At 46.7% G+C, this 27,500-nt stretch overlaps 1 protein-coding gene across 1 annotated transcript in view; it reads right to left on the bottom strand.

Moving 5' to 3' along the window:
• Nucleotides 1-27,500, bottom strand: part of reck (reversion-inducing-cysteine-rich protein with kazal motifs) — a gene marked incomplete at both ends in the record, with an annotated part of 72,986 nt that overhangs the window by 22,291 nt on the left and 23,195 nt on the right. The window contains 9 exons of the mRNA XM_080544372.1: nucleotides 1,835-2,044; nucleotides 10,370-10,543; nucleotides 10,701-10,965; nucleotides 14,316-14,513; nucleotides 16,193-16,226; nucleotides 17,948-17,995; nucleotides 18,158-18,243; nucleotides 18,492-18,528; nucleotides 20,264-20,338. Of these exons, the coding sequence (XP_080400498.1) occupies nucleotides 1,835-2,044; nucleotides 10,370-10,543; nucleotides 10,701-10,965; nucleotides 14,316-14,513; nucleotides 16,193-16,226; nucleotides 17,948-17,995; nucleotides 18,158-18,243; nucleotides 18,492-18,528; nucleotides 20,264-20,338 (1,127 nt within the window). The remainder of the gene's footprint in view (nucleotides 1-1,834; nucleotides 2,045-10,369; nucleotides 10,544-10,700; nucleotides 10,966-14,315; nucleotides 14,514-16,192; nucleotides 16,227-17,947; nucleotides 17,996-18,157; nucleotides 18,244-18,491; nucleotides 18,529-20,263; nucleotides 20,339-27,500) is intronic.

Below are 27,500 nucleotides of genomic sequence, written 5' to 3'. Positions count from 1 at the left end.
GGTTTTAGGCGCCCACTACAGCACGCATAATAGCAAAGTGGCCTTGACCACGCCTCCACGTCTTAAGTTTAGATCTACCGCCTCGTCTTATTGATGAAGTGCATAATAGGGCCCATGGTCTCAGAGGAGGTAGGGGAGGTATGGGGAGGTAAGGGAGGTAAGGGGAGGTAAGGTCTCAGAGGACAGCCCAGGCAGAATGACTTTTAAAGGGTAGCGTGAGGAGGCCTAATCCCTCCCAAGCTCCAACACAATGACTGAGCGTGTGTGTGTGTGTGTGTGTGTGTGTGCCCAAGGGAATGTGAGAGTAAATAAAGGCGCAACAAAAGGCGATTTGTGTCTCTGTCACACACGTGTGGACGCCCGTGAATAAGACTGTCAGTTGGAATGTCTCTCCTCACCACACTGACAACTCCTCCACATACAGTACTAAAGCCCTGTCCCTGAGACACACACACACACACACACACACACACACACACCCACACACACACACACACACACACACACACACACACACACACACACACACACACACACACACACATTCATCCTGTCAAACACCCAGGTGTGAGTGCTCTCAGGGAGAAAGCCCCAGTGTGAGGATGTGCTGATAAATGGCTTCAGGTAGTGAGTCAGGCCCGGCCCAACCACAACATCCTCCCTGCCAGTGAGCTGGGCTCCATGTTGTGTCAACACCGTGGTTAAGAGCCATCTGGATCTGACTCCTGTGGTTTCTAGTCCCAGCTGGTTCTTTGGGCATTCACTGTTACAACAGTTGTTTTCACTGTTACAACAGGAGGTAGTGAAGGAAGGTCATATAAAAATCCCCCCCTATCCCCCCCTATCCCCTAACTATATTCACCTGTCAGGATCTAAGAGGATTGGATGTAAGCAATGTGGTGAAAAGATTCAACCTGGCCTACAGGTAATATCTCTATGGAGGTAAGGCTGGAGGTGTGTGTGGGAGTGAGCGTGTGAAGTGTGTGTGGGAGTGAGCATGTGGAGGGGGAGTGAGCATGTGAAGGGGGATAGTGTGTGTGAGAGTGAGCGTGTGGAGGGGGGTAGTGAGTGAGGGAGTGAGCGTGTGGAGGGGGGTAGTGTGTGAGGGAGTGAGCATGTGGAGGGGGGTAGTGTGGAGGGGGGTAGTGTGTGAAGGAGTGAGCGTGTGGAGGGGGGTAGTGTGTGTGGGAGTGAGCGTGTGGAGGGGGGTAGTGTGTGAGGGAGTGAGCGTGTGGAGGGGGGTAGTGTGGAGGGGGGTAGTGTGTGAAGGAGTGAGCGTGTGGAGGGGGGTAGTGTGTGAGGGAGTGAGCGTGTGGAGGGGGGTAGTGTGTGAGGGAGTGAGCGTGTGGAGGGGGGTAGTGTGGAGGGGGGTAGTGTGTGAGGGAGTGAGCGTGTGGAGGGGGGTAGTGTGGAGGGGGGTAGTGTGTGTGGGAGTGAGCGTGTGGAGGGGGAGTGAGCATGTGAAGGGGGGTAGTGTGTGAGGGAGTGAGCATGTGAAGGGGGGTAGTGAGTGAGGGAGTGAGCGTGTGGAGGGGGGTAGTGTGTGAGGGAGTGAGCGTGTGGAGGGGGGTAGTGTGTGAGGGAGTGAGCGTGTGGAGGGGGGTAGTGTGGAGGGGGGTAGTGTGTGAGGGAGTGAGCGTGTGGAGGGGGGTAGTGAGCGTGTGAAGGGGGGTAGTGAGTGAGGGAGTGAGCGTGTGGAGGGGGGTAGTGTGTGAGGGAGTGAGCGTGTGGAGGGGGGTAGTGTGTGAGGGAGTGAGCGTGTGGAGGGGGAGTGAGCATGTGGAGGGGGGTAGTGTGTGAGGGAGTGAGCATGTGGAGGGGGGTAGATACGTACTTGCAGATGATGCCTCTGGACTTGCTCTGGCAGGGTTTGATCTGCAGGGAGCAGGCCACCGCCTTCCACATCTCTGGTCTGCACTTCCTGATGTCCAGGACTGGGATGTTCATAAACGGCATCTTGATGGTCCCATTGGACCACAGCTTGATGTCGTTCATAGCGCCCTGATCTGATTGGATGTTACAGCTGCGGAACAGCTCTGTGGGCCTAAGGACAACCGGACAAAGAAAACACATGATGGTAGTATTAGTGCATTCAACATTATACTCCCATTCTTTAATGTTCATACAATAAAACACACAGGACATAGCAACATAACAATAAAACATACAGGACATAGCAACATAACAATGACAGGCAGTAGTTTTGAATGGGAGAGAGTGTGCTTTGGGGGAGGTGTGGCTTGTTTTCTTTAAAAGAGGAAGTGTCCTTCATATGTCCAATGTGGGCCATCTGACTGGAAGGTCAGATCTAGCGTCCGTAATCTAGGGTGAGACAGTTGATTGGTGGGTTGTGTGTGTGTGTGTGTGTGTGTGTGTGTGTGTGCGCATGTGTGTGTTTGAGGAAAAGAGGGAGGAATAGTGTGGTCCTGACCACGAGCAGGAGGACCACAGGTTGACCTCATCCCCAGGTCACAACCCAAACTTGACCCCATGGGTGGACCGTGGTCATGACGGTTTTCCTCTCAAACCCAAAATAGAGTTTAATGACCGCTCCACTCTTACTCACAGTGACTCAGTTGTTCTATTTACCCCTGTCTGTTATGTCTCTCTAAGCATGGATAATAACAGTCATTTGACTGTTCAAACTTTTATTCTGAAAAAGGGAAATACATGTCAACGTCGTTGAAAATCAATGACACACTCGCTAGCCAAGCCAAAACATTGCAATGCAATGGATTCGGTGAGTACTAGGTAGTAGTGGGGATTACTCACTGAATCCATTGCCTTGCAATGTTTTGGCTTGACTAGCGAGTGTGTCATTGATTTTCAACAACGCTGCAATTTATTGAACATTTTCTGAATAAGAATATAGAAAATAATCAGTCTGAACATTTTGATTGGTTGGTGACTTGTTCCTGGTTTTATCAGCTGCTGTCATAATATGACATAATATTATTATGACCAGCGGGGTAGTTCACTTCAATGATGAGCCAGCTCTACCTCCTACAGTACAGCTCTACCTCCTACAGTACAGCTCTACCACCTACAGTACAGCTCTACCTCCTACAGTACAGCTCTACCTCCTACAGTACAGCTCTACCTCCTACAGTACAGCTCTACCTCCTACAGTACAGCTCTACCTCCTACAGTACAGCTCTACCTCCCTACAGTACAGCTCTACCTCCCTACAGTACAGCTCTACCTCCCTACAGTACAGCTCTACCTCCTACAGTACAGCTCTACCTCCTACAGTACAGCTCTACCTCCTACAGTACAGCTCTACCTCCTACAGTACAGCTCTACCTCCTACAGTACAGCTCTACCTCCTACAGTACAGCTCTACCTCCTACAGTACAGCTCTACCTCCTACAGTACAGCTCTACCTCCTACAGTACAGCTCTACCTCCTACAGTACAGCTCTACCTCCCTACAGTACAGCTCTACCACCTACAGTACAGCTCTACCTCCCTACAGTACAGCTCTACCTCCTACAGTACAGCTCTACCTCCTACAGTACAGCTCTACCTCCTACAGTACAGCTCTACCTCCTACAGTACAGCTCTACCTCCTACAGTACAGCTCTACCTCCTACAGTACAGCTCTACCTCCTACAGTACAGCTCTACCTCCTACAGTACAGCTCTACCTCCCTACAGTACAGCTCTACCTCCCTACAGTACAGCTCTACCTCCTACAGTACAGCTCTACCTCCTACAGTACAGCTCTACCTCCTACAGTACAGCTCTACCTCCCTACAGTACAGCTCTACCTCCTACAGTACAGCTCTACCTCCTACAGTACAGCTCTACCTCCTACAGTACAGCTCTACCTCCTACAGTACAGCTCTACCTCCTACAGTACAGCTCTACCTCCCTACAGTACAGCTCTACCTCCTACAGTACAGCTCTACCTCCCTACAGTACAGCTCTACCTCCCTACAGTACAGCTCTACCTCCCTACAGTACAGCTCTACCTCCCTACAGTACAGCTCTACCTCCCTACAGTACAGCTCTACCTCCTACAGTACAGCTCTACCTCCTACAGTACAGCTCTACCTCCCTACAGTACAGCTCTACCTCCCTACAGTACAGCTCTACCTCCCTACAGTACAGCTCTACCTCCTACAGTACAGCTCTACCTCCCTACAGTATAGCTCTACCTCCCTACAGTACAGCTCTACCTCCCTACAGTACAGCTCTACCTCCCTACAGTACAGCTCTACCTCCTACAGTACAGCTCTACCTCCTACAGTACAGCTCTACCTCCCTACAGTACAGCTCTACCTCCCTACAGTACAGCTCTACCTCTCTACAGTACATCTCTACCTCCCTACAGTACAGCTCTACCTCCTACAGTACAGCTCTACCTCCCTACAGTACAGCTCTACCTCCCTACAGTATAGCTCTACCTCCTACAGTACAGCTCTACCTCCTACAGTACAGCTCTACCTCCCTACAGTACAGCTCTACCTCCTACAGTACAGCTCTACCACCTACAGTACAGCTCTACCTCCCTACAGTACAGCTCTACCTCCTACAGTACAGCTCTACCTCCTACAGTACAGCTCTACCTCCCTACAGTACAGCTCTACCTCCTACAGTACAGCTCTACCTCCTACAGTACAGCTCTACCTCCCTACAGTACAGCTCTACCTCCCTACAGTACAGCTCTACCACCTACAGTACAGCTCTACCTCCTACAGTACAGCTCTACCTCCTACAGTACAGCTCTACCACCTACAGTACAGCTCTACCTCCTACAGTACAGCTCTACCTCCCTACAGTATAGCTCTACCTCCCTACAGTACAGCTCTACCTCCTACAGTACATCTCTACCTCCTACAGTACAGCTCTACCTCTCTACAGTACAGCTCTACCTCCCTACAGTACATCTCTACCTCCCTACAGTACAGCTCTACCTCCTACAGTACAGCTCTACCTCCTACAGTACAGCTCTACCTCCCTACAGTACAGCTCTACCTCCCTACAGTACAGCTCTACCTCCTACAGTACAGCTCTACCTCCTACAGTACAGCTCTACCTCCCTACAGTACAGCTCTACCTCTCTACAGTACAGCTCTACCTCCTACAGTACAGCTCTACCTCCCTACAGTACAGCTCTACCTCCTACAGTACAGCTCTACCTCCTACAGTACAGCTCTACCTCCTACAGTACAGCTCTACCTCCCTACAGTACAGCTCTACCTCCCTACAGTACAGCTCTACCTCCTACAGTACAGCTCTACCTCCCTACAGTACAGCTCTACCTCCCTACAGTATCTATCTACACTGTGTATGTTGAGACACAGAGACAGCCCCGTAGGGGGGAGGCCCAGTGTGCTGAGCTCCAGGGTCACACTCACCCTCTGCCTCCAGCCCTGTTTGCTCCTCTGAACACCCCAGCTTTTGAACCCCTCAGGGGGGCAGGCCCACGTACCACGGCCCCCGGGACGCCTTCAAAGGAAATGTGAGCCAGCGTTTGTTTGTCTGAACCGCAAATCCCCCAGTGGGAGCCATGGTGCCCTCATCTACAGACAGACCCCCCCCCCACTCCCCTCAAATGAAAATAACACATGGAATAGTTGGGATGCTTTCCAATTCTACTTCGAGAGGGCCTTGCTTGAGAAATTCCAGCTATTTTTTTATTTTATTTTTTATCAATTACCTTGTAATTGCTGAGCTGCGAATCAAGCAATGTTCTGTTCTGAGTTTACCAACATTCATAGTCATACCTAAATAGAGAGAGAGAGAGAGAGACAGAGAGAGTGAGAGAGAGAGAGAGAGACTGAGAGAGAGACTGAGAGAGAGACAGAGAGAGAGAGAGAGACAGAGAGAGTGAGAGACAGAGAGACAGAGAGAGAGACAGAGAGAGTGAGAGAGACAGAGAGAGAGAGAGAGAGAGACAGAGAGAGAGAGAGACAGAGAGAGAGAGAGAGAGAGAGAGAGAGACAGAGAGAGAGAGAGACAGAGAGAGAGAGAGAGGGGTAGTGAGTAAGCTTGAGTGTGTAGACCATGCTTACGTGGAGGTTGTCTGTATCAGTGTTGCCTGAGAGAGACGATGGTTCTGTACTGTAAAGCAGATGCCTGGTCTGTTGTGGTCTATGGCTATCTATCTATGGCTTTGCAGAGATGCTGTGAATTGAGCTGTGTCTGTTTGTGTGGTGAACTGTGTGTTTGCTGACTCTATCCCAGGCTGGTTAGACTGTTGGCTCTTTGTTCAAGAGGACACGCAGTCATTCCATATGCTGCACATAGGACCTGCTCCTGGACCTTCATCCTGTCACATGACCTGACCAGGAAAAACTGCCTAAGCTATTGCTTCTCTCTCTCTCTCTCTCTCTCTCTCTCTCTCTCTCTCTCTCTCTCTCTCTCTCTCTCTCTCTCTCTCTCTCTCTCTCTCTCTCTCTCTGTCTCTCTCTCTCTCAGTCTCTCTGTCTCTCTCTCTGTCTCTCTCTCTGTCTCTCTCTCTCTGTCTCTCTGTCTCTCTCTCAGTCTCTCTGTCTCTCTCTCTCTCTCTCAGTCTCTCTGTCTCTCTCTCTCTCTCAGTCTCATTCTCTCTCTCTCTCTCTCTCTCTCTCTCTCTCTCTCTCTCTCTCTCCTTTCTCTCTCTCTCTCGTTCCAACCCCGGGGAGGACATGTGCAGACCTAGGACCAGGTCTAGCCCAGGCGGGGCAGGCTCTTGTTTGGCGAGGTTTTCAACGAGCCAAAGATCTCTCTAGGAAATTGGGAGCAGGAATCCCCCAGCCTGGAGGCTGTAGGCTTACAAGCATCGTTAGAATCCTAAGATCGAACCCGTTAGAAGGCTAGACCGGAGTCCTGTACAGGGCCTTTGCTGGGAGACAACACACACACACACACACACACACACACACACACACACACACACATACCCACCACACATTCTATCTCTCTCTCCCTCTTGTTCACTCTGGGACCTCTAAACAACCTAGCACACAGCCATTTAAGCCAACCACAATTGTCTAGGGGTGTAATCTATTGTCTGTGTGAGGAGACCCCAGAGACCTTGGTTCCACCCAGCCCCTCCCTGCCCTGACCAGCATGACAGTACAGTAATCACCAGCCAACGCTCCGGCGCTCCACAGTGCATAAAACCGTCACACAACGTAACCGTGGCGACTCTGTGCATTGTTTGATATGGTTCAGGGTTTGGTTCCAGCCTGAGGTTAAGAGGTGCCCACAGGGGTGATGCCTGGGTCTGTAGACGGGAGGAGGTTTCTATCCACTCACCACAGCTCTGCTGGAGGGTGGCTGCCAGCACTCCCTACCCACGCCTCCCTGCTGCTCTGACCCTGCTCTGACACCCCAGACCTAATAAATCATATTAGCATCGCGCGCGCCAGACGAGTGTGCTCTGCTCAGGGTGGAGGAGGAGGTGGGTCTGTACAGTGAGGATGTGGGTGGCCCAGTGGGTTACCATGAGAGCATCTGTGAGTTACACTTATTACACTGGCCTGAGGCCAGCTCACAGGACGAGAGGTGGTCTTAGTTGGACTGTTCTGTCCAGAGAGGTTCTGGTCATTGTACACCAAAGATTTGGACAGTCCTTTGTTCCAGCTGCACTCCGACTCTAGAACCAGGCCCTGCAGGGTGGGGGAGACCTGGAGCTGAGAGGCCGTTAAGACTGCTACTTGGACTACATGCACTTGAGCACTTTATCTTGCACTTATTAAGCCTGCACTGTTTTATTTATTTATTTATTGAATGTTTTCTGTCTGCCCTAACTAAGCTGTTTGACAACAAAATTTCCCCAGTGGGGACAATAAAGGTTTTCATTCATTCATTCATTCATTCACCTCCAATGCAAATTCACTCAAACTATGTTATTTACTTCATGCAGTATGCAGTTGGCATACCCTATCTAGTTCAAGTCAAATGTCGGTGATTGTCAATTTGGAATGTAGTGGCGGACCATATCATACACACATATTCTATTCTATTAAATTGTATTCTATTCTAATCTAATCTAGCCGAATCTAATCTAATCTAATGTAATCTAATCTAATCTAATTCTACATACTTACAACTCTGTTGTGCTGGATAAAAAAAATCTGATTGATAGCATTACATTTGTTGTTTCAACTGTGGTGTGTGTGTGTGTGTGTGTGTGTGTGTGTGTGTGTGTGTGTGTGTGTGTGTTTGTGTGTGTGTGTGTGTGTGTGCGCGTATGCCTGTGCCTGTACGTATGCCTGAGCCTGTGTGTGTGTGTGTGTGTGTGTGTATGCCTGTGCCTGTGTGTGTGTGTGTGTGTGTGTGTGTGTGTGTATGTGTGTGTGTGTGTATGCCTGTGCCTGTGTGTGTGTGTGTGTGTGTGTGTGTGTGTGTGTGTGTATGCCTGTGCCTGTGTGTGTGTGTGTGTGTGTGTGTGTGTGTATGCCTGTGCCTGTGTGTGTGTGTGTGTGTGTATGCCTGTGCCTGTGTGTGTGTGTGTGTGTGTGTGTGTGTGTATGTGTGTGTGTGTGTGTGTGTGTGTGTCAGTGGGGTCATTGTGCTGCAGCTACGCGGGGAGGCACACCAACTGCAGAGAGTACTGCCAGGCCATCTTCAGAACAGACTCGTCCCCCACCGTGTCCCAGATCAAGGCGGTGAAGGACTACTGCCAGAGCATCAGTCCTCAGCTCATCGGCTGTGTGGGGAACTACACCAAGTCCTACCCCATCAGGAGCCCCATAGACAGTGAGTGTCCTCATGTTAATAACATACTATACTGTACTACAGTCAGAGGATAGTATAGTCTAAATGACCCCATAGACAGTGAGTGTCCTCATGTTAATAACATACTGTACTGTACTACAGTCAGAGGATAGTATAGTCTAAATGACCCCATAGACAGTGAGTGTCCTCATGTTAATAACATACTATACTGTACTACAGTCAGAGGATAGTATAGTCTAAATGACCCCATAGACAGTGAGTGTCCTCATGTTAATAACATACTATACTGTACTACAGTCAGAGTATAGTATAGTCTAAATGACCCCATAGACAGTGAGTGTCCTCATGTTAATAACATACTGTACTGTACTACAGTCAGAGTATAGTATAGTCTAAATGACCCCATAGACAGTGAGTGTCCTCATGTTAATAACATACTGTACTGTACTGTACTACAGTCAGAGTATAGTATAGTCTAAATGACCCCATAGACAGTGAGTGTCCTCATGTTAATAACATACTGTACTGTACTACAGTCAGAGTATAGTATAGTCTAAATGACCCCATAGACAGTGGGTGTCCTCATGTTAATAACATACTATACTGTACTACAGTCAGAGTATAGTTAGTCTAAATGACCCCATAGACAGTGAGTGTCCTCATGTTAATAACATACTGTACTGTACTACAGTCAGAGTATAGTATAGTCTAAATGACCCCATAGACAGTGAGTGTCCTCATGTTAATAACATACTATACTGTACTACAGTCAGAGTATAGTATAGTCTAAATGACCCCATAGACAGTGAGTGTCCTCATGTTAATAACATACTATACTGTACTACAGTCAGAGTATAGTATAGTCTAAATGACCCCATAGACAGTGAGTGTCCTCATGTTAATAACATACTATACTGTACTACAGTCAGAGTATAGTATAGTCTAAATGACCCCATAGAGAGTGAGTATCACAATCAGAATCACTTTTAGTACATCTCAATGAGAAAAAAGCAGCATCCACACACTCAAATCTGTGCAAAAATCTTTATTTTATTGCAAGCTTTCGGTCATAGACCTTCTTCATTTCTATGCCTGAAGAAGGTCTATGTAAAAGAATGATTTCTGCACAGTTGAGTGAGCGGATGCTGCTTGTTTCTCTCTATTTGATACTCTGCATCTCCAGCACGGATGAGCGGTGATATTTTCACTATTTTGATTCCATCTCAATGTACAAGAACACAAGGGGAGAATTCTATGGCTTGGGTTCCGCAACATTGGCATTGCAGCATTCAGATGATGACACACACACACAGAACCTCACACCCGCGACTACTATTATTAGCCGTGACTACACTTATTAGATTTATTGTGTTGTAATGTTTTAATTTATCCTGTACACTCGGCCCCACCGAAAATGAGGGTCTCCCACAGTGGTCCCAGAGTTGAAATAAAGGCTTGAAATGAAACACACTCTGGTTAACACACTGACAAGGAACTCCAGGTTAGGATGTCTCCAATGTCCTCTCCTCCTTTTGTTGAAGTTGGTGCAGTAGGCAGGTAGAGAACTAACCTGTTGTTGAAGTTGGTGCAGTAGGCAGGTAGAGAACTAACCTGTTGTTGAAGTTGGTGCAGTAGGCAGGTAGAGAACTAACCTGTTGTTGAAGTTGGTGCAGTAGGCCAGGAGGTAGAATAACTAACCTGTTGTTGAAGTTGGTGCAGTAGGCCAGGTCCTTGCAGCCCAGCTGGCAGGGCTCCCTGACGTCGGTGAGACAGGTGATGAGGTCCGTCTCCACAGGGTTGTACTCACACAGCTGGTCAAACTCCTGCCATGTCTGAGTGCCCCAGTTAGTACTGATCTCCTGGCACATGTCCCTGGTACAGGATGAGAAGACGGTGTGAGGTTCTGTGTGTGTGTGTGTGTGTGTGTGTGTGTGTGTGTGTGCGTGCATGCGTGTGTGTGTGTGTGTGTGTGTGTGTGTGTGTGTGTGTGTGTGTGACTTAGCTAGATGTCCCCGCCAGCCTGTCCTACCTGCACAGTGAGGTATTGGCTTTGGAGCAGCAGTGCAGCTTGGCACAGTCCATCTTGGCGGGGGGGGAGGTCTCCACGTCAGTCTTGGTGGGCGGGTGGGCGCTGCCCAGGAAGCACTGCCACAGAGGGTCCTGGGGGAGGGGCTGGCTGCCACACTCCTGGATCAGGCCCTCCATGATCTCGTGCTCCGTGGTCATGGTGCGCAGGATGCGTCTGCAGGCCACCTGACAGTGGGCGTCCTCCGCCCGGTCACAACAGTACAGGCCTGGGGGGGGGGGGGGGGGGGGAGACCTTGATTAAAGGACAACATGTGTGTGTGTGTGTGTGTGTGTGTGTGTGTGTGTGTGTGTGTGTGTGTGTGTGTGTGTGTGTGTGTGTGTGTGTGTGTGTGCGGTAAGACCTTGATTAAAGGATATATTCATATGGATATGTACTGTCTCCTACTATATGGTTCCATATCAGGGTAGCATGAGACATCATCACTATCTATTTAGTATCAGGAGGTGTAATATGTTGCACTATGGAAGCCACTGTAGTACCATCTCTTTATCACTGTAGTACCATCTCTTTATCACTGTAGTACCATCTCTTTATCACTGTAGTACCATCTCTTTATCACTGTAGTACCATCTCTTTATCACTGTAGTACCATCTCTTTACCACTGTAGTACCATCTCTTTATCACTGTAGTACCATCTCTTTATCACTGTAGTACCATCTCTTTATCACTGTAGTACCATCTCTTTATCACTGTAGTACCATCTCTTTATCACTGTAGTACCATCTCTTTATCACTGTAGTACCATCTCTTTATCACTTTATTACTTGTTTTACTTATTTACTTAACTTATTATTATTGTGATTTTGAATCATCATCTGAATGCTGCAATGCCAATGTTGCGGAACCCAAGCCATAGAATTCTCCCCTTGTGTTCTTGTACATTGAGATGGAATCAAAATAGTGAAAATATCACCGCTCATCCGTGCTGGAGATGCAGAGTATCAAATAGAGAGAAACAAGCAGCATCCGCTCACTCAACTGTGCAGAAATCATTCTTTTACATAGACCTTCTTCAGGCATAGAAATGAAGAAGGTCTATGACCGAAAGCTTGCAATAAAATAAAGATTTTTGCACAGATTTGAGTGTGTGGATGCTGCTTTTTTCTCATTGAGATGTACTAAAAGTGATTCTGACTCTCTATGGGGTCATTTAGACTATACTATACTCTGACTGTAGTACAGTATAGTATGTTATTAACATGAGGACACTCACTGTCTATGGGGTCATTTAGACTATACTATACTCTGACTGTAGTACAGTATAGTATGTTATTAACATGAGGACACTCACTGTCTATGGGGTCATTTAGACTATACTATCCTCTGACTGTAGTACAGTATAGTATGTTATTAACATGAGGACACTCACTGTCTATGGGGTCATTTAGACTATACTATACTCTGACTGTAGTACAGTATAGTATGTATTAACATGAGGACACTCACTGTCTATGGGGTCATTTAGACTAACTATACTCTGACTGTAGTACAGTATAGTATGTTATTAACATGAGGACACTCACTGTCTATGGGGTCATTTAGACTATACTATACTCTGACTGTAGTACAGTACAGTATGTTATTAACATGAGGACACTCACTGTCTATGGGGTCATTTAGACTATACTATACTCTGACTGTAGTACAGTACAGTATGTATTAACATGAGGACACTCACTGTCTATGGGGTCATTTAGACTATAGTATACTCTGACTGTAGTACAGTATAGTATGTTATTAACATGAGGACACTCACTGTCTATGGGGTCATTTAGACTATAGTATACTCTGACTGTAGTACAGTATAGTATGTTATTAACATGAGGACACTCACTGTCTATGGGGTCATTTAGACTATCCTATCCTCTGACTGTAGTACAGTATAGTATGTTATTAACATGAGGACACTCACTGTCTATGGGGTCATTTAGACTATCCTATCCTCTGACTGTAGTACAGTACAGTATGTTATTAACATGAGGACACTCACTGTCTATGGGGTCATTTAGACTATCTTATCCTCTGACTGTAGTACAGTACAGTATGTATTAACATGAGGACACTCACTGTCTATGGGGTCATTTAGACTATACTATACTCTGACCGTAGTACAGTACAGTATGTATTAACATGAGGACATTCACTGTCTATGGGGTCATTTAGACTATACTATCCTCTGACTGTAGTACAGTATAGTATGTATTAACATGAGGACACTCACTGTCTATAGGGTCATTTAGACTATACTATACTCTGACTGTAGTACAGTATAGTATGTTATTAACATGAGGACACTCAATCTCTATGGGGTCATTTAAACTATACTATCCTCTGACTGTAGTACAGTATAGTATGTTATTAACATGAGGACACTCACTGTATATGGGGTCATTTAGACTATACTATACTCTGACTGTAGTACAGTACAGTACAGTATGTTATTAACATGAGGACACTCACTGTCTATGGGGTCATTTAGACTATACTATACTCTGACTGTAGTACAGTACAGTATGTTATTAACATGAGGACACTCACTGTCTATGGGGTCATTTAGACTATACTATACTCTGACTGTAGTACAGTATAGTATGTTATTAACATGAGGACACTCACTGTCTATGGGGTCATTTAGACTATACTATACTCTGACTGTAGTACAGTACAGTATGTTATTAACATGAGGACACTCACTGTCTATGGGGTCATTTAGACTATCTTATCCTCTGACTGTAGTACAGTACAGTATGTATTAACATGAGGACACTCACTGTCTATGGGGTCATTTAGACTATACTATACTCTGACCGTAGTACAGTACAGTATGTATTAACATGAGGACATTCACTGTCTATGGGGTCATTTAGACTATACTATCCTCTGACTGTAGTACAGTATAGTATGTATTAACATGAGGACACTCACTGTCTATAGGGTCATTTAGACTATACTATACTCTGACTGTAGTACAGTATAGTATGTTATTAACATGAGGACACTCAATCTCTATGGGGTCATTTAAACTATACTATCCTCTGACTGTAGTACAGTATAGTATGTTATTAACATGAGGACACTCACTGTATATGGGGTCATTTAGACTATACTATACTCTGACTGTAGTACAGTACAGTACAGTATGTTATTAACATGAGGACACTCACTGTCTATGGGGTCATTTAGACTATACTATACTCTGACTGTAGTACAGTACAGTATGTTATTAACATGAGGACACTCACTGTCTATGGGGTCATTTAGACTATACTATACTCTGACTGTAGTACAGTATAGTATGTTATTAACATGAGGACACTCACTGTCTATGGGGTCATTTAGACTATACTATCCTCTGACTGTAGTACAGTATAGTATGTTATTAACATGAGGACACTCACTGTCTATGGGGTCATTTAGACTATACTATCCTCTGACTGTAGTACAGTATAGTATGTTATTAACATGAGGACACTCACTGTCTATGGGGTCATTTAGACTATACTATCCTCTGACTGTAGTACAGTACAGTATGTTATTAACATGAGGACACTCACTGTCTATGGGGCTCCTGATGGGGTAGGACTTGGTGTAGTTCCCCACACAGCCGATGAGCTGAGGACTGATGCTCTGGCAGTAGTCCTTCACCGCCTTGATCTGGGACACGGTGGGGGACGAGTCTGTTCTGAAGATGGCCTGGCAGTACTCTCTGCAGTTGGTGTGCCTCCCCGCGTAGCTGCAGCACAATGACCCCACTGACACACACACACACACACACACACACACACACACACACACACACACACACACACACACACACACACCACAGTTGAAACTAGGGATGTCCCGATCCCATTTTTTCACTACCGATACCGATACCTGGGCTTCAGGTATCTGCGATACCGATATCAATCCGATATTGGTATTATTGTTTTACTCCTGAATAATAACAAATACTTCCCCAGTATATAGTCCACAACAACAGTTGGCTATTAAAGACTGCCAGCCTTTATTAAAGCAACAAAACCACTCAGTGACCACTGGTTTAAAGTTAAAACAATTTAAACATCAGCATTCAGCATTGTAGAAAAAATGTTGTTACTGTCTGATTTCTAGTTTTAGTGCCTTCAGGTTTTTATTCTATTTATCTTCTCTTACAAATGGCAAATCAATTATAGCACCCTTTTTAAAAGTGTAGCCTGGTGACACCCGCTGGTGAGACCAGAAACCAGTCGCAGACTAATTATGCGTCGTTATGTGTTTTTAGCATGTTGATGTTCTATCAGCATGTTGTAATGTTATAAAAACGCAGTTAGACGTTCCTAGCGATGTACCACTGTTAGCTGCTAGCTGTTAACAGCGTTTGTTGTTGTGGTTTGATCAGAGTCACTTTTCTCCTGTCTCATTCCCATTCTTGAGGTGCACCAACATTCAAATACTTGTGTCGTCTTGAATTTTTTTCTGATTTCAATGTATGACGCATCATTTGAAAGCTTACAACCTGTAGTTTCAGATGTAAACAACCGAAAAATTACTTAAGCAAATGGTTTATGATTTCACCAGCTGGCATCATGACATTGTCAGACTCATTACACACAGGTAGCTACTAGCCAACTGTCATGCACGTGACCACTGACTACTACTGTTCACGTGAGTGACACGCCAGATCGGGATCCAGCATTCAGGACCAATATTGCACAGATATCCAATATCAATATCAGATATCCCTAGTTGAAACACAAATGTAATGCTATCAATGTATCCAGCACAACAGGGTTGTAAGTATGTAGAATTAGATTAGATTAGATTAGATTAGATTAGATTAGATTAGATTAGATTAGATTAGGCTAGATTAGATTAGATTAGATTAGATTTGGCTAGATTAGATTAGAATAGAATACAATTTAATAGAATAGAATATGTGTGTATGATATGGTCCGCCACTACATTCCAAATTGACAATCACCGACATTTGACTTGAACTAGATAGGGTATGCCAACTGCATACTGCATGAAGTAAATAACATAGTTTGAGTGAATTTGCATTGGAGGTGAACAATTACCAGAACCTCTCTGGACAGAACAGTCCAACTAAGACCACCTCTCGTCCTGTGAGCTGGCCAGGGGCCGTGTCACATCTGGGTGGTTGTCTGCAGGGTCACACTCCGCCTCCATCTCAGCTCAGAATACAAACAAGAGCTTTATTGGCTGGCCAGCTCAGTGACAGATGAAATCATTTCTGCCAACCGAGGAGGTCATGACCTCGGCCTCCAGGCACGCAAACACGTCTCATCAGACAGGGGTGGGGGGGGGTCACTTCCTCCTCACAGAGGTCAAAGGGCACAAAGCGTGTTTAATTCTCATCTCATCATATGGAGGACACTCTGACTGGTTGGTTTGTGTCGCAGCTGTCGTGAACATGTTGGACACTTACTTTCATTTTTGGTGATGCAACTGTAGAGGGGTTTCTGAGAACAAGAACAGAAACACCTTTAAGACAGAGGAATTTAACAATGGCAACCATTGTTAATAATGTACAATACTGACTGCTAAATAATACATTGTATTGTTGCATATTTACACAATTGTAAGCCGTTCTTGTTCATGCTTTGTTCAAACCACAAACGCCACAACTTCCAGAGTGGTGAATATGTGGTGGATGGAACGCTAGTGTGTCTCAGGTCTGGGTTTAACTACACAGCTGATAACACACTTGGTGGGCTCCAGAAACAATGACAACCACTGTTAATAATGTACAATACTGACTGCTGAATAATACATTGTATTGTTCCATATTCACACAATTGTCACGCTTTGGTTAACAACAAACACCACAACTGAAGTGAATGTTGCTCTGGAGCCACCAAGTGTGTTATCAGGTGTCTAGTTAAAGTGTGTTATCAGGTGTCTAGTTAAAGTGTGTTATCAGGTGTCTAGTTAAAGTGTGTTATCAGGTGTCTAGTTAAAGTGTGTTATCAGGTGTCTAGTTAAAGTGTGTTATCAGGTGTCTAGTTAAAGTGTGTTATCAGGTGTCTAGTTAAAGTGTGTTATCAGGTGTCTAGTTACAGTGTGTTATCAGGTGTCTAGTTAAAGTGTGTTATCAGGTGTCTAGTTAAAGTGTGTTATCAGGTGTCTAGTTACACCCAGAGAGACCTGGGACACGCTGGCACCGCATCAGAAAGCATCATAAGACCTATCTGACCTGGACCTAACTACCTAACTACCTAACTACCTATCTGACCTGGACCTAACTACCTAACTACCTATCTGACCTGGACCTAACTACCTATCTGACCTTTGTACTTTTTTTTTTTTTTTCCCCCTCCTATGTTTTTTTTTACTTATGCATTTATTTTGATAATATATATTGTTCTTGTTCTTGTTCTTGTTCTTCTTTTATCATTATTTGTATTATTTGCTTACTTTTTTGTTTGTTTGTTTGTTTTGTTTTGTTTTTTGTTTATATGTTTGTGATGTACCTGTGTGTTTGTGTTGTAAAACTGAAAAACCCATAAATAAATCATTACAACCAAACAGAAAACAGCATAAGGGGCCTGTGATGTTGGCTGCTACAGAAATGATTCATACAACCAGAATGAGATAGAAGGTTCCAGGGATAACTTAAGTGTGTGTGTGTGTGTGTGTGTGTGTGTGTGTGTGTGTGTGTGTGTGTGTGTGTGTGTGTGTGTGTGTGTGTGAGTGTGCTCCAATCTATTTCTAAACAGTATTTGTTTATTTGTTTGTTTTGGGAAAGAGGAGGTGGGTGAAGATGAAAGGAGATCTCTGCTATCACGTAGCTATGCTAAGCTACGCTCGCAGCAGGACAAGATGAGCTCACCACTCTCTCCCTTTGACTAGAGAGAGCCCAATCAGCATTGACATCATTAATAACATCCCTTCAGAGTGCTGATCACAGAGGAAATGACCTCATCAAGAGGGTGGGGAGGAGGACACTTGAGATGGACCGTGAAGACCACTGCTGTTATCTCATCAAACAGTCATGAAGCTAAATGGCTTTGAGCTCACAGCTAACTGGATGTGAAGAAGAGCTGTAAAAGGCTGCATGCAAATGAGAAGCCAGAACATAGACCCAGTTTCTCAAGCTAGGACAAACAACCAGCAAATAAAAGTCAGTGATAATTGAGACACACAGTTAGATATATATAGTACATATCATTATGTTACTCACCTCGGTGTCCTTCTTGCATACTTTAGTGATGTCGTTCTTGGATGACGCCTACAAGGTCAGTGAAAAAAGGCTGATGAGACCAAGAAACGCAATGTGTAAAGATCACTGGAACAACAAATCTGGTTGGAGAAACATTGTCCTGTCACATTCACAGAATGTGTGTGTGTGTGTGTGTGTGTGTGTGTGTGTGTCTCTCACTCAGACTATCACCTGCTTACACTCCCTGCGACACTCGGCTGAGATGGCCAGCTCACAGCAGCCCAGCCCCACCCAACCATCGGACCTCCGGGACGCCCCTGTGGACAAACACATGGGGGCTACAGTAACCTTGAAATAACCTTGACATGGGGGGGTTTGCAAAACATATGACTTCTCTTTGGACAGCAGGCTAAGCTCTGGACTTATATGGACTTCTAGAGAGGGCTAAGTGTGTGCACAATGTCAGCTCAGCAACAATGTTTTACCATCTGGTAGGCATTACACTTTGACAGGTGGATTTATCTGAGAACATATCCCTTAGAAACTGCCTGAGATCAGATCTTACCAGGTAGTGTGGAGTTGATGCAGACCCAAAGCTCATTCTGTAAAACATGGAGAAAGGTCAGCATAGTGTTAGAGTGTGAGAGCCCCAGCCAACACAAGCACATCAGGATGAGACCAGAATACCCAGGGCCTTTGATGGCTGACATACTGGTTCAACAATATAACATTGTTTTAATGTGTACATTCTTCGCAATATTGTACGATTGTTGTTAAACGTTGGTTTTGTCTGTAACTTTGTGTGTTGCTATTTCTGTCCAGGTTCCTCTTGTAAAGCCCAATGAGACTAAAGGTTGAATATACATGGAAAATGAATAACAAAAACAGAGTCGACTTTGGTGTGGTTCGTCTGGTAATGGGACACAATGGCTAACCAAGGAATGTTGTGTTAGAGCCTAATAGTTAGACAAACATGAATGAACTATACAAGGGTCCTTCAGGAAACAAAGGAACTCAATTTTGTAGACATATTGAGGCCTGTGAGTGTTTCAGACCTCAGAAAAACTCTTTGGCTACTTCAGTGAAACAATAGACTGAAATAGTCTGTGAGTCAGTTGGCAGGGGTTACTCACATTCATAACGGACATTTCAATATAACAACGCTCTAATTAAAAAAGCATATTCATGCAAGGGAAAAACCAGAAACATATAAACCACCAAAAACTCATAAGAGCTTTGTGGTTGACAGCCTTTTGGATTAATAAAGAACACACAACCATCTCTGGCTCATCCCAGTCCTGTGAAGAGCATGACACAGGGCAGACATGAAGGAGGCAGAGAAACCACTCTGGTGGCTCTTAATAACATGATCACTTAAATCAACTGTATTTTGTTGACTTTGTACGTCATTGTAAATACTCCCTCGTGTCTCTGGCTCGGGAAGAGAGGAGCAGCTGTCAGTGGACATCAGCGTCATTTGGGAGACTGACGGGGAGAAGTGGTGGTATCTTTACATGAGGTAGAAACGATCTCATTGCGATGAACAGAGTCCAATGAATCTAACGCGTGGAGGAGGACTCATGGTGGATTCTAGCAGAACTCCAACTACAGACTATCACTGTTAGTCTCCGTCTCACTGTCCCAGTACACACAGCTACAGTCCCTTAGGTCTGCATTCACACACGTACAGTCCCTTAGGTCTGCATTCACACACGTACAGTCCCTTAGGTCTGCATTCACACACGTACAGTCCCTTAGGTCTGCATTCACACACGTACAGTCCCTTAGGTCTGCATTCACACACGTACAGTCCCTTAGGTCTGCATTCAGATTGGAAATCTGGTGGTTTTTAGACGAGCGCTCAGTTTGAATGAGTGATTGTCTGATAAGACCTGGAGGTTCTGGTCCAGGACCTGATGCTGAGACAGACGAGTGCGGGACACATGTCCAGAGCAAACAGCATCTGGCTAATTAGAGAGTGGTTGTTATGTAATTGCCTGTTCCTAGCAGTCAGGATGAAAACCAGCCTGGCGTCTCAGGTTTGTAATTAGGTTGGTGGTAGGGAGTGTTCTGGCCTGGTCTTTTGATACCTCTCTCTAGCCAGACCAGGAGCAGGAGGTCTGTACAGTATGTAACACGTAGAAGTCTACTAAATGTGGCTACTAATATATTTCCTGTGCTGTATTGAAAGCTTTCATAGCCAACGTTTTTGTACTTTTCATAGTCACATTTACCCAATCGTTGTAGATGAAATGGTACTTACCATAGACTCTGGGCAGTAACTTGGTAATGGTACTTACCATAGACTCTGGGCAGTAACTTGGTAATGGTACTTACCATAGACTCTGGGCAGTAGCTTGGTAGTCGCTGTAATAGGTGCTTCAGATGGGATTCACTTTTTATGGTGGCGAGCTGTCAAAGAAAAGGTGTTCTTAGATACATTGATGGTTCCGCATTGTCATTCTCAGTATTAGAACATCAATATTGTTTGAATTGGATTGTTAATTATTCCAGTATATATACAGTGTGGAATTGCCGAATACTACTACTACTATGTAATGAGATGTTAATACATTGTTGTCACTACGGTGACTGAATGTGAAGTGTTACCATACCAGCTTGTGAAGTATTACACACACACACACGCACACACACACACACACACACACACACACACACACACACACACACACACACGCTCTTGGCTGGTGACAGTCAGCTGAAGCCTGGGGGGTGTCAGTGCAGTGTGAGAGCTGTGTGTGTGTGTGTGTGTGTGTGTGTGTGTGTCACATGGTCTGGGTCTGGGAGGCCCTTCTCCTGCCAACACTCTGTGCAGAGTCACCAGGCAGGATTTACATGTGCAGAGTCACCAGGCAGGATTTACAGCTGCACAGTGGGACACTCTAAAGCACTAGGAGGGGCTGATGTTGTTGTTGTTGTTGTTGTTTGGGATCACTGTCTCACTGTCTCACTGTCTCACTGTCTCACTGTCTCTCTGTCTCACTGTCTCACTGTCTCCCTGTCTCTCTGTCTCACTGTCTCACTGTCTCACTGTCTCACTGTCTCACTGTCTCCCTGTCTCTCTGTCTCACTGTCTCACTGTCTCACTCTCACTGTCTCACTGTCTCACTGTCTCACTGTCTCTCTGTCTCACTGTCTCACTGTCTCACTGTCTCACTCTCTCACTGTCTCACTGTCTCACTGTCTCACTGTCTCTCTGTCTCACTGTCTCACTGTCTCACTGTCTCACTGTCTCTCTGTCTCACTGTCTCTCTGTCTCTCTGTCTCTCTGTCTCACTGTCTCACTGTCTCACTGTCTCACTGTCTCACTGTCTCACTGTCTCACTGTCTCTCTGTCTCACTGTCTCACTGTCTCACTGTCTCACTGTCTCACTGTCTCACTGTCTCACTGTCTCACTGTCTCTCTGTCTCTCTGTCTCACTGTCTCACTGTCTCACTGTCTCACTGTCTCACTGTCTCACTGTTGTACTTCACACTAGGGTTGGGCAGTATCCCATTTGTTATAGCGTTAAACTGTCCCCAGATGTAACCCTGGTATACCGCCGGGAGCCACCAATATCACATGATGACTTAGTGACAGCGGCTAGTGAAAGGTGGACCACAGCCCTGTCCTTTCCCACCAACCTGCTCAAACACTTTCCACCAGCAGTGCTCAAAAAATGTGCATAAAATGAATAAATAAATAAATGAATAAAAACTGTGCTAAAAATACTTTCGGTTTGTAATGAGACTAGGGCGGGACACATTTGACGATGTTTAAAAATAAATAAATAATAATAATAATAATAATAATACATTAGACTTATATAGCGCTTTTCTAGACACTCAAAGACGCTTTACAAACTGAAAAGATCGAGTAGTAATAATAAAAAGAAAAAAAGAAGTAAAAGAAAGTATAGGGGCCTAATGAAGGTAGTGCTGGGGACACATGGGGAGGGGAGGGGGAGAGGGTTAATGAAGGTAGTGCTGGGGACACATGGGGAGGGGAGAGGGAGAGGGTTAATGAAGGTAGTGCTGGGGACACATGGGAAGGGGAGGGGGAGAGGGTTAATGAAGGTAGTGCTGGGGACACATGGGAAGGGGAGGGGGAGAGGGTTAATGAAGGTAGTGCTGGGGACACATGGGAAGGGGAGGGGGAGAGGGTTAATGAAGGTAGTGTTGGGGACACATGGGAAGGGGAGGGGGAGAGGGTTAATGAAGGTAGTGCTGGGGACACATGGGGAGGGGAGGGGGAGAGGGTTAATGAAGGTAGTGTTGGGACACATGGGAAGGGGAGGGGGAGAGGGTTAATGAAGGTAGTGCTGGGGACACATGGGAAGGGGAGGGGGAGAGGGTTAATGAAGGTAGTGCTGGGGACACATGGGAAGGGGAGGGGGAGAGGGTTAATGAAGGTAGTGCTGGGGACACATGGGAAGGGGAGGGGGAGAGGGTTAATGAAGGTAGTGTTGGGGACACATGGGAAGGGGAGGGGGAGAGGGTTAATGAAGGTAGTGCTGGGGACACATGGGAAGGGGAGGGGGAGAGGGTTAATGAAGGTAGTGCTGGGGACACATGGGGAGGGGAGGGGGAGAGGGTTAATGAAGGTAGTGCTGGGGACACATGGGGAGGGGAGAGGGAGAGGGTTAATGAAGGTAGTGCTGGGGACACATGGGGAGGGGAGGGGGAGAGGGTTAATGAAGGTAGTGCTGGGGACACATGGGAAGGGGAGGGGGAGAGGGTTAATGAAGGTAGTGCTGGGGACACATGGGAAGGGGAGGGGGAGAGGGTTAATGAAGGTAGTGCTGGGGACACATGGGGAGACGGAGACGGTTAATGAAGGTAGTGCTTGGGGACACATGGGAAGGGGAGGGGGAGAGGGTTAATGAAGGTAGTGCTGGGGAAACATGGGAAGGGGAGGGGGAGAGGGTTAATGAAGGTAGTGCTGGGGACACATGGGAAGGGGAGGGGGAGAGGGTTAATGAAGGTAGTGCTGGGGACACATGGGGAGGGGAGGGGGAGAGGGTTAATGAAGGTAGTGCTGGGGACACATGGGAAGGGGAGGGGGAGAGGGTTAATGAAGGTAGTGCTGGGGACACATGGGAAGGGGAGGGGGAGAGGGTTAATGAAGGTAGTGCTGGGGACACATGGGGAGGGGAGGGGGAGAGGGTTAATGAAGGTAGTGCTGGGGACACATGGGAAGGGGAGGGGGAGAGGGTTAATGAAGGTAGTGCTGGGGACACATGGGAGGGGAGGGGGAGAGGGTTAATGAAGGTAGTGCTGGGGACACATGGGAAGGGGAGGGGGAGAGGGTTAATGAAGGTAGTGCTGGGGACACATGGGAAGGGGAGGGGGAGAGGGTTAATGAAGGTAGTGCTGGGGACACATGGGAAGGGGAGGGGGAGAGGGTTAATGAAGGTAGTGCTGGGGACACATGGGGAGGGGAGGGGGAGAGGGTTAATGAAGGTAGTGCTGGGGACACATGGGGAGGGGAGGGGGAGAGGGTTAATGAAGGTAGTGCTGGGGACACATGGGGAGGGGAGAGGGAGAGGGTTAATGAAGGTAGTGCTGGGGACACATGGGGAGGGGAGGGGGAGAGGGTTAATGAAGGTAGTGCTGGGGACACATGGGAAGGGGAGGGGGAGAGGGTTAATGAAGGTAGTGCTGGGGACACATGGGAAGGGGAGGGGGAGAGGGTTAATGAAGGTAGTGCTGGGGACACATGGGAGGGGAGGGGGAGAGGGTTAATGAAGGTAGTGCTGGGGACACATGGGAAGGGGAGGGGGAGAGGGTTAATGAAGGTAGTGCTGGGGACACATGGGGAGGGGAGGGGGAGAGGGTTAATGAAGGTAGTGCTGGGGACACATGGGAAGGGGAGGGGGAGAGGGTTAATGAAGGTAGTGTTGGGACACATGGGGAGGGGAGGGGGAGAGGGTTAATGAAGGTAGTGCTGGGGACACATGGGAAGGGGAGGGGGAGAGGGTTAATGAAGGTAGTGCTGGGGACACATGGGAAGGGGAGGGGGAGAGGGTTAATGAAGGTAGTGTTGGGACACATGGGGAGGGGAGGGGGAGAGGGTTAATGAAGGTAGTGCTGGGGACACATGGGAAGGGGAGGGGGAGAGGGTTAATGAAGGTAGTGCTGGGGACACATGGGAAGGGGAGGGGGAGAGGGTTAATGAAGGTAGTGTTGGGACACATGGGGAGGGGAGGGGGAGAGGGTTAATGAAGGTAGTGTTGGGACACATGGGGAGGGGAGGGGGAGAGGGTTAACTGGTTTAGTTACAGCAGATGAGTGCTGTGAATCAGATCCTTCTTCTAAGGAGAAGCCGTCACATGACACACGGTTATGATTGCTTTTAAATAGTATGGTGTTTTTTGAGTATAGTTAATTATTTGACAAATATACACACACACATTGTGCAGCAGATTTTATTTTTATGATGGTATTGGTATTGACACTGTTGCTATTTTCAAATACCGTGGTTTACAGTTATTACAGTATTACCGCCCAACCCGACATACATGAGATACAATTACTGGAATGGAGTAGGAATCTGGATTCATTTTGAACTATTTTTGATAGCTGATGTACAATCTTGAACAAGAGAGTGTTACTGCAATCTAATACATAATATAATACAATATAATACATAATATAATACTAGCATCATTCAACCGCTAATGAAGAGGGTTCCCTTAGGACCGGTCCCTGGGAGACACTACTTCCACACTACCTCCATGGAGAAACATGGAGAAACATGGAGAAACATGGAGAAACTCACTGCTCTGTCTGAGCCATCTGTCCTTCACTCCTGTTTGCTTCTAACCAAGTTGATGAAGTGTGCTTGTGCTGTGTTGTATGTATTCTCTCCATCTAGTTGGGATAAATAACGTCAGACTAACAACATGCTCTTATTCATGAATAAATGAAGGTACCTGATATACGCTGGCAGATGGTAATTTCATACAGTTGCAACGTTCTCCAATCAAAAGCAGCTGACAAACTGTGATTTATTGGCCGTTAATCAAAGAAATCTCCGGAACACTACAAAAGCAAAAAAAGCTCTTGCCATGAAAACGAATGACCTATCCAGCCCATTTAAGCAACTTTTTTCTCCCTCTCTCTCTTTGAAAGATAAATAAATGCGGGTTGCCAGATAGAACCTCAGAAGACGAACAGCCTTTTCCTTTCAGGGGCTGAGGCCTTGGACTCATCAAAGAGCCGGGTGTCCATTAGCGAGAGGCGGCAGGGTGGTTACACAGAGCCTTGTGGCACAACCTCGAAAGACACTTTCACCACAGAAACACCAGCACTTCCAAGGATGCTAACAATACCGCCATTATTCCCTTGTCCTCCTCTCAGTCTGTCACTCTCTTGCTCTCATTTCTCTTTTTCACTATGCCACCCCCAGTCCCTCCCCCCTCCCCCCCTCATTCGCCCACCCAACACCAGCAGGTGCAGAGCTGAAGACAGCATGACCTTGCAGCCAGGGTGAGTGTGCTCCACCAGAGAGACTCTCTCTCTCTCTCTGTAACTCTCTAACTCCCTCTCTCTCTCTAACTCCCTCTCTCTCTCTAACTCTCTCTCTCTCTAACTCCCTCTCTCTAACTCCCTCTCTCTCTCTAACTCCCTCTCTCTCTCTAACTCTCTCTCTCTAACTCCCTCTCTCTAACTCCCTCTCTCTCTCCCTCTCTCTCTCTAACCCCCTCTCTCTAACTCCCTCTCTCTCTCTCTAACTCCCTCTCTCTCTAACTCCCTCTCTCTCTCTATCCCCTCTCTCTAACTCCTCTCTCTAACTCCCTCTCTAACTCCAACTCACCTCTCTCTCTAACTCCCTCTCTCTAACTCCTCTCACTCTAACCCCTCTCTCTCAACTCACTCTCTAACCCACTCTCACTCACTCAAACTCCCACTCCTCTCTCTCAACACCACTCCCTCTCTCTCTCTCTCTAACTCCCTCACTCCCTCACTCACTCTAACTCCCACACCCCCTCTCACTCAATCTCACTCTAACTCCCCTCTCTCTCTCTACACCCACTCACCTCTCTCACACTCACTCTAACTCCCTCTCCCTCTCTCTCCTTTCTCTCTCTAACTCCCACTCCCTTTCTCTCTCTTTCTCTCTCTAACTCCCTCTCCCTTCTCTCTCTTCTCTCTCTAACTCCTCTCCTCTCTAACTCCCTCTCTCTCTCTCTCTTCTATCTCTAACTCCCTCTCCCTCTCTCTCTCTTTCTCTCTCTAACTCCCTCTCCCCCTCTCTCTCTTTCTCTCTCTAACTCCCTCTCCCCCTCTCTCTCTTTCTCTCTCTAACTCCCTCTCTCCCTCTCTCTTCTCTCTCTCTCCCTCTCTCTCTCTTTCTCTCTCTAACTCCCTCTCCCCTCTCTCTCTTTCTCTCTCTAACTCCCTCTCCCTCTCTACTCCTCTCTCTCTCTAACTCCCTCTCCCTCTCCTCTCTTTCTCTCTCTAACTCCCTCTCCCTTCTCTCTCTTTCTCTCTCTAACTCCCTCTCCCTCTCTCTCTTTCTCTCTCTAACTCCCTCTCCCTCTCTCTTTCTCTCTCTCTAACTCACTCTCCCTCTCTCTCTTTCTCTCTCTAACTCCATCTCCCTCTCTCTCTCTCTCTCTAACTCCCTCTCCCTTTCTCTCTCTTCTCTCTCTAACTCCCTCTCCCTCTCTCTCTCTTTCTCTCTCTAACTCCCTCTCCCTTTCTCTCTCTTTCTCTCTCTAACTCCCTCTCCCTCTCTCTCTTTCTCTCTCTAACTCCCTCTCCTCTCTCTCTCTCTCTCTAACTCCATCTCCCTCTCTCTCTCTCTAACTCCCTCTCCCTTCTCTCTCTTCTCTCTCTAACTCCCTCTCCCTCTCTCTCTCTTTCTCTCTCTAACTCCCTCTCCCTTTCTCTCTCTTCTCTCTCTAACTCCCTCTCCTCTCCTCTCTCTCTCTCTAACTCCCTCTCCCTTTCTCTCTCTAACTCCCTCTCCCTCTCTCTCTAACTCCCTCTCCTCTCTCTCTCTCTCTCTCTCTCTCTCTCTAACTCCCTCTCTCTCTCTTTCTCTCTCTAACTCCCTCTCCTCTCTCTCTCTTTCTCTCTCTAACTCCCTCTCCCTCTCTCTCTCTCTAACTCCCTCTCCCCTCTCTCTCTTCTCTCTCTAACTCCCTCTCCCTTTCTCTCTCTAACTCCCTCTCCCTCTCTCTCTCTCTCTCTAACTCCCTCTCCTCTCTCTCTTCTCTCTCTAACTCCCTCTCCCTCTCTTTCTCTCTCTAACTCCCTCTCCCTCTCTCTCTCTTTCTCTCTCTAACTCCCTCTCCTCTCTCTCTCTCTAACTCCCTCTCTCTCTCTCTTTCTCTCTCTAACTCCCTCTCCCTCTCTCTCTCTTTCTCTCTCTAACTGACCTCTCCCTCTCTCTCTCTCTTCTCTCTCTAACTCCCTCTCCCTCTCTCTCTCTCTAACTCCCTCTCCCTCTCTCTTTCTCTCTCTAACTCCCTCTCCCTGTCTCTCTCTCTCTCTAACTCCCTCTCCCTCCTCTCTCTAACTCCCTCTCTCTCTCTTTCTCTCTCTAACTCCCTCTCCCTCTCTC

The sequence above is a fragment of the Nansenia antarctica genome (genome assembly GCF_963989245.1).
Source record: "Nansenia antarctica genome assembly, chromosome: 13".
Lineage (NCBI taxonomy): Eukaryota > Metazoa > Chordata > Actinopteri > Argentiniformes > Microstomatidae > Nansenia > Nansenia antarctica.
Note: the sequence above shows the minus strand (reverse complement) of the source record. Positions and strands in the feature narration are given on the sequence as shown.